This window comes from Helicoverpa zea, chromosome 11, assembly GCF_022581195.2.
Source record: "Helicoverpa zea isolate HzStark_Cry1AcR chromosome 11, ilHelZeax1.1, whole genome shotgun sequence".
Classification (NCBI taxonomy): Eukaryota; Metazoa; Arthropoda; class Insecta; order Lepidoptera; family Noctuidae; genus Helicoverpa; species Helicoverpa zea.
In genome coordinates this window covers 12,704,136-12,717,298 of record NC_061462.1, presented here as the reverse complement: position 1 = coordinate 12,717,298, position 13,163 = coordinate 12,704,136, and the positions used below count along the sequence as shown (strand labels likewise).

General features: G+C 35.4%; 2 protein-coding genes across 2 annotated transcripts in view; both read left to right on the top strand.

Annotated features, from left to right (window-relative positions):
• The first annotated feature begins 2,997 nt into the window (after window positions 1-2,997).
• LOC124634587 (vesicular acetylcholine transporter) lies at window positions 2,998-8,010 on the top strand. The gene has a single exon (XM_047170211.1). The coding sequence runs from the start codon at window positions 3,154-3,156 to the stop codon at window positions 4,984-4,986; it is 1,833 nt and encodes a 610-aa protein (XP_047026167.1). The 5' UTR covers window positions 2,998-3,153; the 3' UTR covers window positions 4,987-8,010.
• The window catches only part of LOC124634718 (choline O-acetyltransferase), a 43,518-nt gene continuing 35,770 nt past the window's right edge, over window positions 5,416-13,163 (top strand). Inside the window, exon 1 of the mRNA XM_047170379.1 lies at window positions 5,416-5,443. Within this exon, the coding sequence (XP_047026335.1) occupies window positions 5,416-5,443 (28 nt within the window). The remainder of the gene's footprint in view (window positions 5,444-13,163) is intronic.

The following is a 13,163-nucleotide window of genomic DNA, read 5'->3' as shown; positions in this document are numbered from 1 at the left end:
TAACTTTGAATTAACGAGAGGTTCGAAATATCGCAGGTTTGAATTAACAAGAGTCGACTGTACCAGGATGTACTTATAATTAGGACAGAATAAAAAGCAACTGGTATCGGGTTGCCCGGGTAACTCGGTTGAGGAGGTCAGATAGGCAATCGCTCCTTGTAAAACACTAGTACTCAGCTGCATCCGGTTAGACTGGAAGCCGACCCCAACATAGTTGGGAAAAGGCTCAGGAGATGAGGCCAGAATAAAGAGCAAATATGTCTTTATGTACATACATGTAACTTGTATTTATAGATACCAGTGGGTTTGTTCATTTGTCCGTTGTGGAGTGCACTCGTATGGAGAGGGCTCGGCCCTCTTACGGGGGCTAATTGATTACGTCAACAGGGGCTTTATTTATACGACTCACTGGAAATGTAAATAATACATATTACGTATTTGAAATAGCATCGAGTGTGTCTAAGTTTATTTTGCTTTTTGACCAGTGCGTCAGTTTTATACACAGTTTGTTAACCATTTATTTACAGGTAGATACCATTTATTTTGTAGGAAGAGTTAAACGAGAAAACCTTTCTTTGGCTCATGCCATAAATGCAGAAGCTCAACTTTCATCCACGGCATGCCTACGGTACACATTAGTCACATCAGCTAAAACCTAACCTTTTCACATCTATACTTGGGTCGGCCTTCAGGCTAATCGGATGCAGTTAAGAACTAGTGTTTTACATGGAGTAACTGCCTATCTGACCTCCAAAACCCAATTACCCAAGCAATCCTTGGTAAGACTAATAAACCTTAACGATTACAACTACAAATGTCACATGCAATGCACCAAAATTACACTTCTTTAACGTAACCTGCCGTCCTCACCCCACTTTAGACTGTTCTGCATAAGTTCAGCTAATGTGGTTCGTTCCAAGTAGGCGCAAGTAGTGGTAGGTACAGACCGCACGCGACACTTCCTGCCTCCAATAGTTTGCCTGATTACTTTTACATTGAACTCGTGATGGCGCAAGTTATGATAAGTTTCAGGTTAACGTTTATTGAAGTTCCTGGTAAAATATTTTATATCGTTTGATATGAAGATTAAAAACGAAAACAAGCATATGTAATTAATGTATTCAATGGAATTTTTGGTGTTTGCGGGGACATAATTTTTCATTTATTAACCATTTTATTATGATGTATTACACCTGTCTTTATGTTATTTATTTCTTTCCAAGAAATTATATTGATGGTAAATATTTATTAGATACCTATTCAAATCTAGACAAGTCTAAGCCTATACTTCTATTACTTGCACCACACAAAACCCTTACAACCCACCATGCTTTTTACCATACCGTCGCCATGACCCGCGCGAACCAGCCTTGGCCCGAGTTTCATGTCGTTTCATTATGTTTTACAGCTAAGCTTTATTTATTTCTTTGAAACTGTTAATGGGCTCGCTACTTTGTAGTGTGGGGTGCTTTGTGGAATCTTAATGATTATTTTGCTATTTGATTTTGTTTGAGAATCTACTGATTGATGAGTTTTTTGTCTGGTAACTGGTAACACTGTTTTTTTTTCCTAGGTTACCTAATTTTTATCATTGTTACAACACATGTCTGGAAGCCGACCCCAACGTGATTGGGAAAAAGGCTCGGAGGATGATGATGACAACACATGTCTGTAAAATTACAGTGTGTTATTACTCGTGTGTCTTTGAGACATAACAGCATATCAAGGAATGTTCTTGATTTTTTTATTTAAATTGGCGTAGTAACAACGAAAAATCTAGCTCCTAATCACTTTCTTTCTTTCCTTCCGCGTTTTACCTTTCCTCATTGAAATTCTGTAGTCGTGCGGAGTCTTGCTAGGGATTTTCCGCCCTTTGCGTTTCTAACGAGCCTGTGTACAAAGGAGGGTAGGCAGACTATTGAACGGCTTCAAATGATTGCTTCCTCTAAACCAGATGTAGGGATTAGATTTTTCTCTTTGTTAGAGACACGTTCCGGTAATCTTATGGAAGTTCCTATTTTTTTTTGTTTAAAGAATTTCAGATTAATTAATCCTTACGTTTTGGTAAACATAAAATTTGGTAAAATCTTTTGTCCCATAGGAGATAAAATATAATCATCTTCCTGGAGCATTCGGATAAAATCATTTTAAGAATTAATCTATGAATTGTAGTCATGTCGTTACTGAAACAATTATTTAACACAATTGAGACCAATCAATTGACTTGTCTCATCAACAGAATTGTTTCACCTAACGACATTTAATAAATACGTTAAGGAAAATGTTTGCAAAAATATATCGAATGACCTGTCAAAGCTAACACGAGACTGTTCTTGATTGAACGCCTCGTTTTGTGAGGAAAAAACGAGAACGCGACGTAAGCCCCTTCGCTATAATGATCGGCGGCAGGGGACCTCGCAAATTGGATTTCGGTTAAACAAGTTGTTACAATTACTGCCTCCGTGAGGGATGAAAGCGTCACTCGGACCTCGGCTAACGACTGCTCACAATTCTACATTTAAAACCTTCAGACTTTTCATAATTAAGTTCATTGTGTAACCGTGAATTTATTCGCTGCGTAAACTATTTAATGTTTCAAGGGTTTATCATACAACGTTGCTGAATATACATTAATTAGTTCGACTGGTCATGAATGTATTTCAATTTAATGTAATGTGTATAACGACCGTCGTGAATCGTTAAAATATTTCGATTCCACGCTTTTCAATATGAATACGAGAATTGCATATTGTTTTGATGATTATCTTGTGCGAATGTGATGTGTGATGTTTTGTTTATAAATAAGAAATGTGTTTGTGTTCAAAAGGACTCTGAATCGTCTTTGGAAATCGAAGCTCTCGTAACTAAGACCACTCGGGACAGAGGAACGACAACTAACAGAAACAAAGATCGACTCACAATCCTTTTGAAACATTACAGCACCCCCCTTTCTCATGAAATGATAATACAATGATCATTTCTGTTTGTTGTCAGGTTCCGAACTCCTAATCGAGGGTCCCGCTGAAGGAAGACGCGTAAATGTGTGAGCGACACGCAAATAACTCCGCGAGGGCAACACTAGCCCTCCCCTGAAGATGTGCACAGCGTCCCACAACAGATAGAATCATATAAAAGTTATACAAAGAATCCAAGATGGCGGAGGGACCACAGACGATATGGCAGAAGATCGACAACGCGGTTATCCCCATGGTGAACCTCGAGGTGCGGGAGGTGCGCGAGATACTCTGGGAGAAGATCAAGGAGCCGACCTCGCAGAGGAAGATCATCCTGGTCATCGTGTCGATAGCGCTGTTGCTCGACAACATGCTGTACATGGTGATCGTGCCCATCATCCCCGACTACCTGAGGTATATCGGCGCGTGGGGCGAGGCGGGCTACGACCACGTAGTCACGCTGGCACCCTACAGGGAGGGCAATAGAACCATCACACCGACCAAAATCATCCCAGCATCACACGAGGGCCAAGACTCAGCCACAGGTGTCTTGTTCGCCTCTAAAGCTATCGTGCAGCTCATGATCAACCCATTCTCTGGTGCCTTAATCGACCGCATCGGGTATGACGTACCCATGATGATCGGACTCATCATTATGTTCCTCTCCACATCGATCTTCGCCTGCGGTCGGAGCTACAGTATGTTATTCTTCGCGAGAAGTTTGCAGGGCGTAGGGTCTGCGTTCGCGGACACTTCAGGCCTGGCGATGATTGCTGATAGGTTTACTGAAGAAAATGAAAGATCTAAAGCCCTTGGTATTGCCTTGGCCTTCATCAGCTTTGGTTGCCTTGTTGCTCCACCATTCGGAGGCGCTTTATACCAATTTGCAGGAAAGGAGGTTCCATTTTTAATTCTTGCATTAATATCATTGATGGACGGGTTTATGCTGTTGCTTGTAATGAAACCACTGAAGACGCAGCTGAAGGAAGCTAGAGAGCCCAAGCCTCCCAGCACTCCCATCTGGAGGCTTTTGATGGATCCTTACATCGCTGTCTGCGCGGGCGCCCTGATGATGTCCAACGTTGCGTTAGCATTCCTGGAACCAACCATTTCACTTTGGATGGAGGATAATCTTACCAAAGACAACTGGAAGATTGGTATGATTTGGTTGCCAGCTTTCTTCCCTCACGTGCTTGGTGTCATCATTACCGTAAAGATGGCAAGAAAGTATCCCCAGCAGCAGTGGTTGATGGCAGCCGGAGGTCTCGCGCTGGAAGGCCTGTGTTGCTTCATAATACCTTTCGCGAATTCATACAAAATGTTGATGATCCCCATCTGTGGCATTTGCTTTGGAATCGCCCTCATTGACACAGCCCTACTACCAACACTCGGGTACTTGGTGGACGTGAGATATTCATCTGTGTACGGGAGCATCTACGCGATCGCAGACATATCATACTCCTTCGCTTACGCCGTCGGACCAATCATCGCTGGCGAAGTGGTCGAAGCTATAGGATTCACAGCTCTGAACTTGTTCATTGCCTTCAGCAATCTATTATACGCGCCAGTGCTCATGTACCTCCGTCATATTTACGACTTCAAGCCATTTGAGAATGAAGCTAATATCCTCATGGCTGACCCGCCAGATAAGGAGTACCAAACATATAGCTTGCAAGATCAGAGGCCCGTGGACGGCGAGTACAAGAATCATCTAGAGTACTCGAACGTGTCCGGTCAGGTGGCTGGCACTGAGGAGTCTAATATTGATGCGGGAGCTGGTGGGTACAATTATGACCAGTCGTATCAAGGTGGGTATCAAAATTACAGCCAAGGGTACGAGCAGCAGCAGCAGCCGCAGCAGGGCTACCAGCAGGAGTACCAGGAGCAGTACAGTCAGCAGAGGCAGTTGCCGGCACAGCCGCAGCCTACAGCCAGCAATCCCTTCAGAGCGGGAGGCGCGCCCGCGCCCGCCCCCGCCCCGGCCCCCGCGCCTCAGCCGACTATAAAGAACCCCTTCAGGCAAGGCTTCTAATTCGCTCCAAAATCAGTGTTGTTGTCGATATTTTTGAATTTACTTGTTGTGTAATTATAAATGTCCTATTTGGGTAGACGCTAACTGTTAAATAGATTTGCGTGCGTTGTGCACTTACGACCAATGTTACAAATTCAATACCTAGGAACAAAAAGCAAGATTTTTAAAGGTTATGGTCACTATAATATTTTCTTGTAGGGTTACAAGAATGTAACCTCAAAAGTAAAGTGTAGCCTCGCAAGCAAATGTAAGGTGACAGTTGGCACTAGAACTTCGATCACTGAGCCGTAATATATCGGCGAGTTATTTAATGTCAGATAGATGTCTATTACCTAGCTGTGCTTGTAATGTAGACTATTTATCGGGTGAACTATCAATGGTTGCTTTGGATGGCAATAAGTAACGTTTAAGAATTGAATGTTGACAAAGATGGAAGAGTACGAGGAGAGAAAGGCAGGTACGTTCTCTAAAGAAGTACATAGTAAAATATAAAGTGTTAGTTTTGAGTACAGCATGATAACTAAACAACGAAAAGTTGAGGGTAAAAATCGATTGCTATTACGGAAATTTTATAACTTTTATATGGCACGCCTCAGTAACATGGCTTGAACGAGTTTAAAAGACTTGAACTCAAGTCTAAGCATTTTTAACCCAAAAGAACATTGTTGAAATTTTAAAATCAAATAGTTAAATTGCCATGTGAGCTAAACATATCACTTAAATATTAAGAATAAATTAAATTATTAAGTAAGCACTACTTTAGTAAAAAAGTACGTGATAAAGTGAGATAGAGGTATCTGTAAAATGCCATCTCGCTCGTAAGGTTACAAGTTCGATAATGACATAATTCTAAGGCATGTAAGTTGTCACCCAAAATGGCCATTGTTGTCACCCGTTGTTTTCTTGTTGATATTGTTCTGATATAAATACAACTGTTATGCCTTCTAATAGTATATAGAATTATATCTGATGTGAGAATATATAAACTATATTATAATCTGTAAGGAAATAAAAGAGTGTGGAAACATAGCAAACGCTGAAAAATATGTACTCTATGTACCAAAATTATATCGAGGCAAACGTAACCTTATTTCTACTAAATTAAGGTTAAAAATTGGCTACAAAATATTTGCAATTTATCCAAAAATTACCGCTTTTGTCGTGTTTCCATGTTTAACTAAGCTCGGGAAATATCGAACCATGTTTAATGGAAAACATATTCTAACTACATATAAAAGTTTTTCCCACATTATGTCGCTAAGTAGTCTAGACTAGGTGTAAGGTAGATATTTTAAATCCAGCACAAACACGATAAAACGCACGTTTAATGTAAGGGCCTAAAATATTATTTTGTAACTTTTGGCACTTACTACAACACATCAATAGTTTGATCAGAAGACAAATTATCATTAACGTCTCTGTACAAATTACTAAAGTGGGATCGTAAAAATGTTACTGAGACTGTACATAATCATTATCATATCGTAGCATTATGAGAACTAGCTCTCTACTCAATTATATCTCACAATGCGATGTTACTTAAAGTATATTTTTAGATATGATAACATGTAACTCTCGTTTGCTATCAGCAATACTAGTTTAAGCGTAAGTATCATCGTATCTCGCTTCTATATCAATTAATTCAATTAATATCAATTATAATATCAATTAGTGGTAACTTAAGTTAGAATCAACGTGATAAGTTGCAACCAAGGTAACGAAACATATCAGAATCTTTTGATTCACTTAGAGTAAGTAAGCTACTTATACATAATGTAATGTAATTATAATTTAAAGTATATTTTGTGTAAGTATATGTACAGGAGTAGTTAGTGTATCTGTCGTTGACTATACTGAGGTAGGTATGTACCGCCGGCACACAGCAAGGGGGTGGCCACTGGACGAGGGAAGGGAAGGGGAAAAGGCATAACTATTAAAAGATTAAAGTCACCAAAATGTTCGATTACTCATAAATGGGGAAATGTTAATTAGAGTTGAAAATAATCAAAGCTTAAGATCAAATGATTAAATGTAAAGATCAAAGTTTCTTGTGAAGATGATAAACAATTGTATTTGAAAACATGAAATTGATAATGAAAGGAGGTGAGTTACAACATGGAAGTGGAATTAACGAAATGGTTTCCAAGGTTTTCGTTAAGACAAACATTTTGGTGGGAGAAATCATGTTTTGCTTGCAAAAACATGTAAAAGTTTGTTCGACAATTTGGCTAAAAAATATCCCAAAAGAAATATGCGTGAATGAATTCTAAAAGTGAAATTCAAAAGCGGAAAGTCCCTGATATGAAGAGAAAGTTAAAGTATCGTGACAAATGGAAGCCGTCCCTCCTCTCGTCTGTTGGACACCAGTAACATTTCGCAGACGACTGAGCAACAAGAGTCAAAATTAAAAGATAACTAAAATAATTGTACAAGAAAACGTGACGAGCCCGACATGTCAATTGAGAGTGTATAAAGTAAAAAGTGATTATTGTGAATAATATTCGTTAAAATTATTATTGTCGTAAAAATTGCTAAGGTTAATCAGTTGCCGACTCCAAAACTAAACATCCGGAATAGTTTTCGAATTATTCAAAAATGGTACTTTCATTGAATGATAATTTGTGAATTAGTACCTAGCCTGCAGAGTACAATAGCGTTCGTAGTGTCAGGAGCACAACTCTTCATTGTTTCGCACAAAACATTTTATACTTTCGACTGTTAGATTAGAGAGAGGAACTATTTTTTAGATTGAAAAGATGCTTGTGAAGTACATCGTTAAAATAATTTATTCGTAAATAATTTTCACGTGTACGAGGCTCGCTCGATTAATTCTGCATAAAATATGTATTTATGCTAATATCATGTTTGTGACAGAGTGGAGATCAAAGGACCTCTCTCGTGAGTACTTGTAAGTTTAGAGTCAATTTTCGTGTCAAATTCTCCCGAAATTCAATTAATTAGTAGATTGTGAGCACAGAGAAGTAATATTTATTGTATATTTAAGTAAATTGCTTTGTGAGTTCTGACCGGGACCATGTGTTTCATCTATTCTCCCAAAGAGATAAAAAGTATGATACAACGATAAATACCTGATCTTAGTAATGTGCGGACTACCACCCAGCTTCAAGGTTAAAGCGGATACCATGGTGGCTCATTATGCGCCCAAACAACTATCGGCCGATTAAAATTTTGCAGTGTGCGGGTACTGAAACGGTAGATATTCCGTAATTTATTTAAAAGTTGAGTAAATCAAACCTGTGGGTGGTAGTGTGGTCAATTCCAATTAATGAATTATTGAAAACACCACAACAATGATGAATATACTATTCAATAGTAGTTGTATTCTGATCACAAATGATTCACAATGTCGCGATCAGAACTCAGAAGTGAATAATAGCAATGTATTAAGTTGTGTATTGTGAAATATCGTGTGTGCAATTATTAATAATTGTACTATTACTATTACATTGTGTACTATTATATCAGCAATAACCGCCAGTATCGCAGACATATCATTAGGTTTAGATATACATTATACAATCTTAACTTTTTATACTTAAACGTATATTTTTATAATAAGATTGATTGTAATAGCGTTGTGTATAGGAATGTTGTCTTTTGTGGTTTACACGTGCACTTCTATATAGATTTTTCGATCTTCATTTATTGAATTTATATATATAATATAAAATTATATATTTACACAGTATATATACCGTATATTGAATTCGAAAGTTTTCTTTATTTGAAGATGTAATTATTTTAAATACGTAATTATTGTTTAATTTAAAATAATTTATATTTTCTTATAAATACAGTTCAATATTATTTTCTTCATTAATTAAAATTATGTATGACATCAAAGACGCTAACTATCTTGATGTTTTTGGCAATATTTTTTGCAAAACACGTATTATGAAAAGCGTTGCATATAACGTATTTACGCCAAGTGCTAGCCCAATAGGCGCATTATTGTATCACAAAGCGCCACAAAATTGCTAAACATTTTTTTAATATGATTTAAGAGTGCTAAGAATTTTATTTTGATAGTCGCTGTGATGAACACAAACTATTCAAAACTTCTTCGCTAATTTCATTCTTAACGCTTTCCAATCTTCTATCGATCTTCTTCGTAAATCTCAATAGATGTATATTCCTTCTTACTAACTTCATCTTATTGTAGAGTATACTTACTCCCATTTTATATCTTGTGCTGCCTTTACAAATCCAATGAGGAAAGTTATGATTAATTAACTCAGAGAACAAAAGCTTTCACCAGAAACAGTACATAGCCTTGAAAGAAAAAAAACTATGAAATAATTAAAAACATATAGCATAGTTTGAATTTGCATAACAGCCTTTGTATCTGGCAAGCAATATTACAAAACATTTGCTAAGTACGAGTTGGAAAATAATCTTTAAAAACTTCTTATAAAAAACGTCATTGTTTGATATTCCTCGCCTCGCTAATTTTCATATTTTTATCTTTGCTAAGAATGCGCACAATTGTTAGCATTAGCATTTTCTTGGCTTCGGCTTGAGAATATACCTACTTATTACTAGTAATACTTGTATGTCGTGTATCAAATATAATCCTTATCTCGGTGTTTCTTGTGAAATTGTGGCTGCAAACGGTACATATAACTCTATACCACGCCTTTATGTTACCATCAGGATTATAACTGATAAACCTTTTATTTTTCTCAATTATATATCAAACATATCAAGAAATAATAATATTGTTACGAATCGATGTGGCCGAAAAATGCGTCTCAAAATAATAAGTAGATTATCATCAGTCACTGTTGCATTATCATTTGCAGCCACATTTTCACGGGGTCTACTCTAATTCTTATTAACTCAACGAAAAAAGTAGTCGAAGATCTAAGTATCCTAAAATTCTTGGTCACTTTTCTTAGCCTTTCCATGAGCTGGAAAAAAAATACTTGAACTCGGTAATATTTGCAAAAACAAGATCACGATTTTATCGTAAAATGTTAGATCTCATACCCTTCTAAGAGTCACTATAGAAGGATCACTATAGAAACTTGATCCACATTTCATTTCGTTGACTTGGAGTAGACCCCAGTTTAGGTCAGTACCCGTCCGTTAGATCTACTACTATCTATAAACGTACTTTTAGGAACTGTCACATACTCATCTAGATCTTAATGCATTTCCAATATCACTCCATTCTTATTTCCGTATCGTAGAGAACTTCCTAAGCATGACTATTTATTTCTTGAATTTTATCATCAGAAGTGCAACATATTTTAAATCGCATTTAATTCAAATGATTTTAATCATTTAAATATTTTGAGTAGGTAGTTAGTAGCACCAAAAAAATATCAAAATATTTAATTTTAAAATTCTTGTCATAAAATCGTTTGCCTACGAAGTGTTTAGGCATTTAATCTCAAAGTCAAAGTCAAAGTCAAAGTATTTATTATTTGTAAAACATAGGTATACATAAAGTGTAGATCTTAAAATTAAATAAAATAGTGCGCTATGTTCTGTCTATGGTGAGACGTACAAATATAGTTTGGACTACGTACTACTTAAAATAAGAATTTTTTACAATTACATCTAGAATTAAATTATATCAAAATCTAAATCTCAAATCTCAAAACAATAGTTGTTTGAAAAAGTTTTTTTCTACCACAGTAGAGTAGTCAGTGTCAGTAGTGTATTACTATAATGCTAATTAATATATAAAGCTGTACATATAATGAGTACGACACCCACACAAGTATGAGTGATAAGTACAGTTATATACCAAATAGTAATATTAACTACTAGTCTATCATAATATCGTAGTTCGTATCATTCTATCATAGTTGCGAAAATCGTATCAATATTTTTTGCAAGATACGCCGTATTCCGATCATTTCAAAGATATCAAATAATGTTGCAAATAAAAAGAAAACAATATTGATTATTTGTGTAATTTTGAGTTACTTACATTTCATGTTACGTGTTACCGGGTGTTACCAATTATTTGATATCAGAAAAGTTGCTTAATGAGGATTTTTTTATATTTGAGTAGGCGTATCTTTTTAGGATTATGAAGCTTGAAATATATTCATACATATGTAGGTAATATAATTCATAAATTACTAGACTAATTGGCTGATCAAACAGCTGTTTAGAATAACCATACTGACTTACACGTAAGTTTAACTTTAACATGTTAGGTAATTTTAGAAGCTTTTTAGGGTAAGACAATCATGATAATTATACTCAAAATACCTCAGATTAATTATATTTTTCAATTTAATGTAGATTTTTTTATTTGAAGTACAGCTAAAATGTATTTAAATTTATTTAAGTAAAGTTTTCATTTTCAGAAATAGTTTTTATTTTTCTTTCCAGAATGGAGGAGGTTTTTTTTCTCTTTACTATAGATTCTCTCTAGTAGAGGTTTATTTCAATGTAGCTTATAAATAACAGTAATGTAATGCTCTTAATACTGAGTATTAAAATATCATCTAATCTAGGTTATAACTATATTATGTATCTATAATATTTATATATGTATCTGTATAAGTATCGCTCTTTTTGAAATAATAAGTAAATAAACATATATATTTATATAAAATATAATATTATTAATGTTAAGCGTACTTTAAGAATAAAAAATAGATAAATAAATCATCTTAAATATGAAATCTAATCAGTAGGAATATCTATCACTATACATAATTCATGCATTCTAGGTAACATAGAATAGACTTAGAGAAATAGTTGAACACTTTCAAATGTAAAATAATTGTTATTTTGAAAATTTGTCTTTAATTTTCTGTTGTTTGAAATTGTATATGTTATGGCTTTTTGAATAGCTATGTAATATAACTGGTTGCTCGTTTAGAAACTAAATCTACTGAATAAATATGTTATTCTTTTCTAAATGAAAAAAAGACCAAGTCTTTTGAAAACACCATCAAAGCAATACAAAATATGGAGTCACTCAAAAACGAGTTGCGTATTTCAAAAATACGTATTTAGAAAAGTGTATCATGTTTATAAGTGAATGTATATTTCAATGTATCGCGCATCTAGCTAGTGAGTGATTATCAGATTATTAGATACTTACGACAAAATAACTTATAACCGTACATATTCTATTCTAGTTGTATGTAAAGTGGTCAAAATCAAAATCAGTGATCGAATAAAATTGTTACGACAAAAAATAATAATTGTTTTTATTTTTATTTCTAAAACCTTTTCAGCCTTATCGTTTCATGTTTAGGAAACGTTATTTTCATGTTAATAAATTGCGTTTTTGAAAGACACAGAGTTCTTTGAAGTAGGCAGTATAATCGAAATAAAAACCCATGTGACATTTTATGACAGACCCAAATAAAAACTTTTATAATATAGAATTTCAAAAAGGAAATTCAAAAATATTTTTACAGATTATACCATCTAAACGGTCCTGCAACCCTGGTTCTGTAAATGTTATTCCAAATTCAAATCAAGCAATTAGTGGACCCCACTGATTTCAGATTAAGCGCAGACAAAAGTAAACCTTACGCCCTTAAATTTTCAGCTTAATTTCGAATAGCGGAAATTATTCTCTTTATCCGAGAAGTTTACTAAATAAATTTCAATCGATTTCCAATTTTAATGCGGCGGATTAAAGTCCATTTCCGAAGCAAAGTTATGTTAAAAGCCCCATCTTCATAGCTATTCTGTTTTAAGTTTTAAGTTTTAGTGGCAAAGGAATAAAGTTGAAATTGCATTGTAGTTTTGAATAGGGGTGAAGCAGGGTGCGGTGAGTTTGTTATCAGTAGTAATTAGTTAAATTAGTGGGGTCTACGTGTTCCGTATAATTGTGCGACGGGATGAGACAAACATGGAATAATGTTATCTTGATAGTCGTTACTCAGGGAGATGGCGGTAATTAATGTGTTTTGTATATTAAACTTAATCACTTCTTTTTGATAAATTGGTTATAGTTCGGCCATTCAGAGAATGCGTTCCTGACACGTCGCGATTGAACTGACGACGTAACTACATTCATTGATTATTGATATAATAATGTTGTTTTAATGCTCCTCAATTGTTAAAACGGTAAACAACCAGCAAAAATATTTTTATCGTAACTGCAACGCCATTGCAAAGTTACGTCGTCAGTTCAATCGCGACGTGTCAGGAACGCATTCTCTGAATGGCCG

Excerpts from the sequence above, each read along its gene's own strand:
- LOC124634587 (XM_047170211.1), top strand. The coding sequence starts at position 3,154 with ATGGCGGAGGGACCACAGACGATATGGCAGAAGATCGACAACGCGGTT.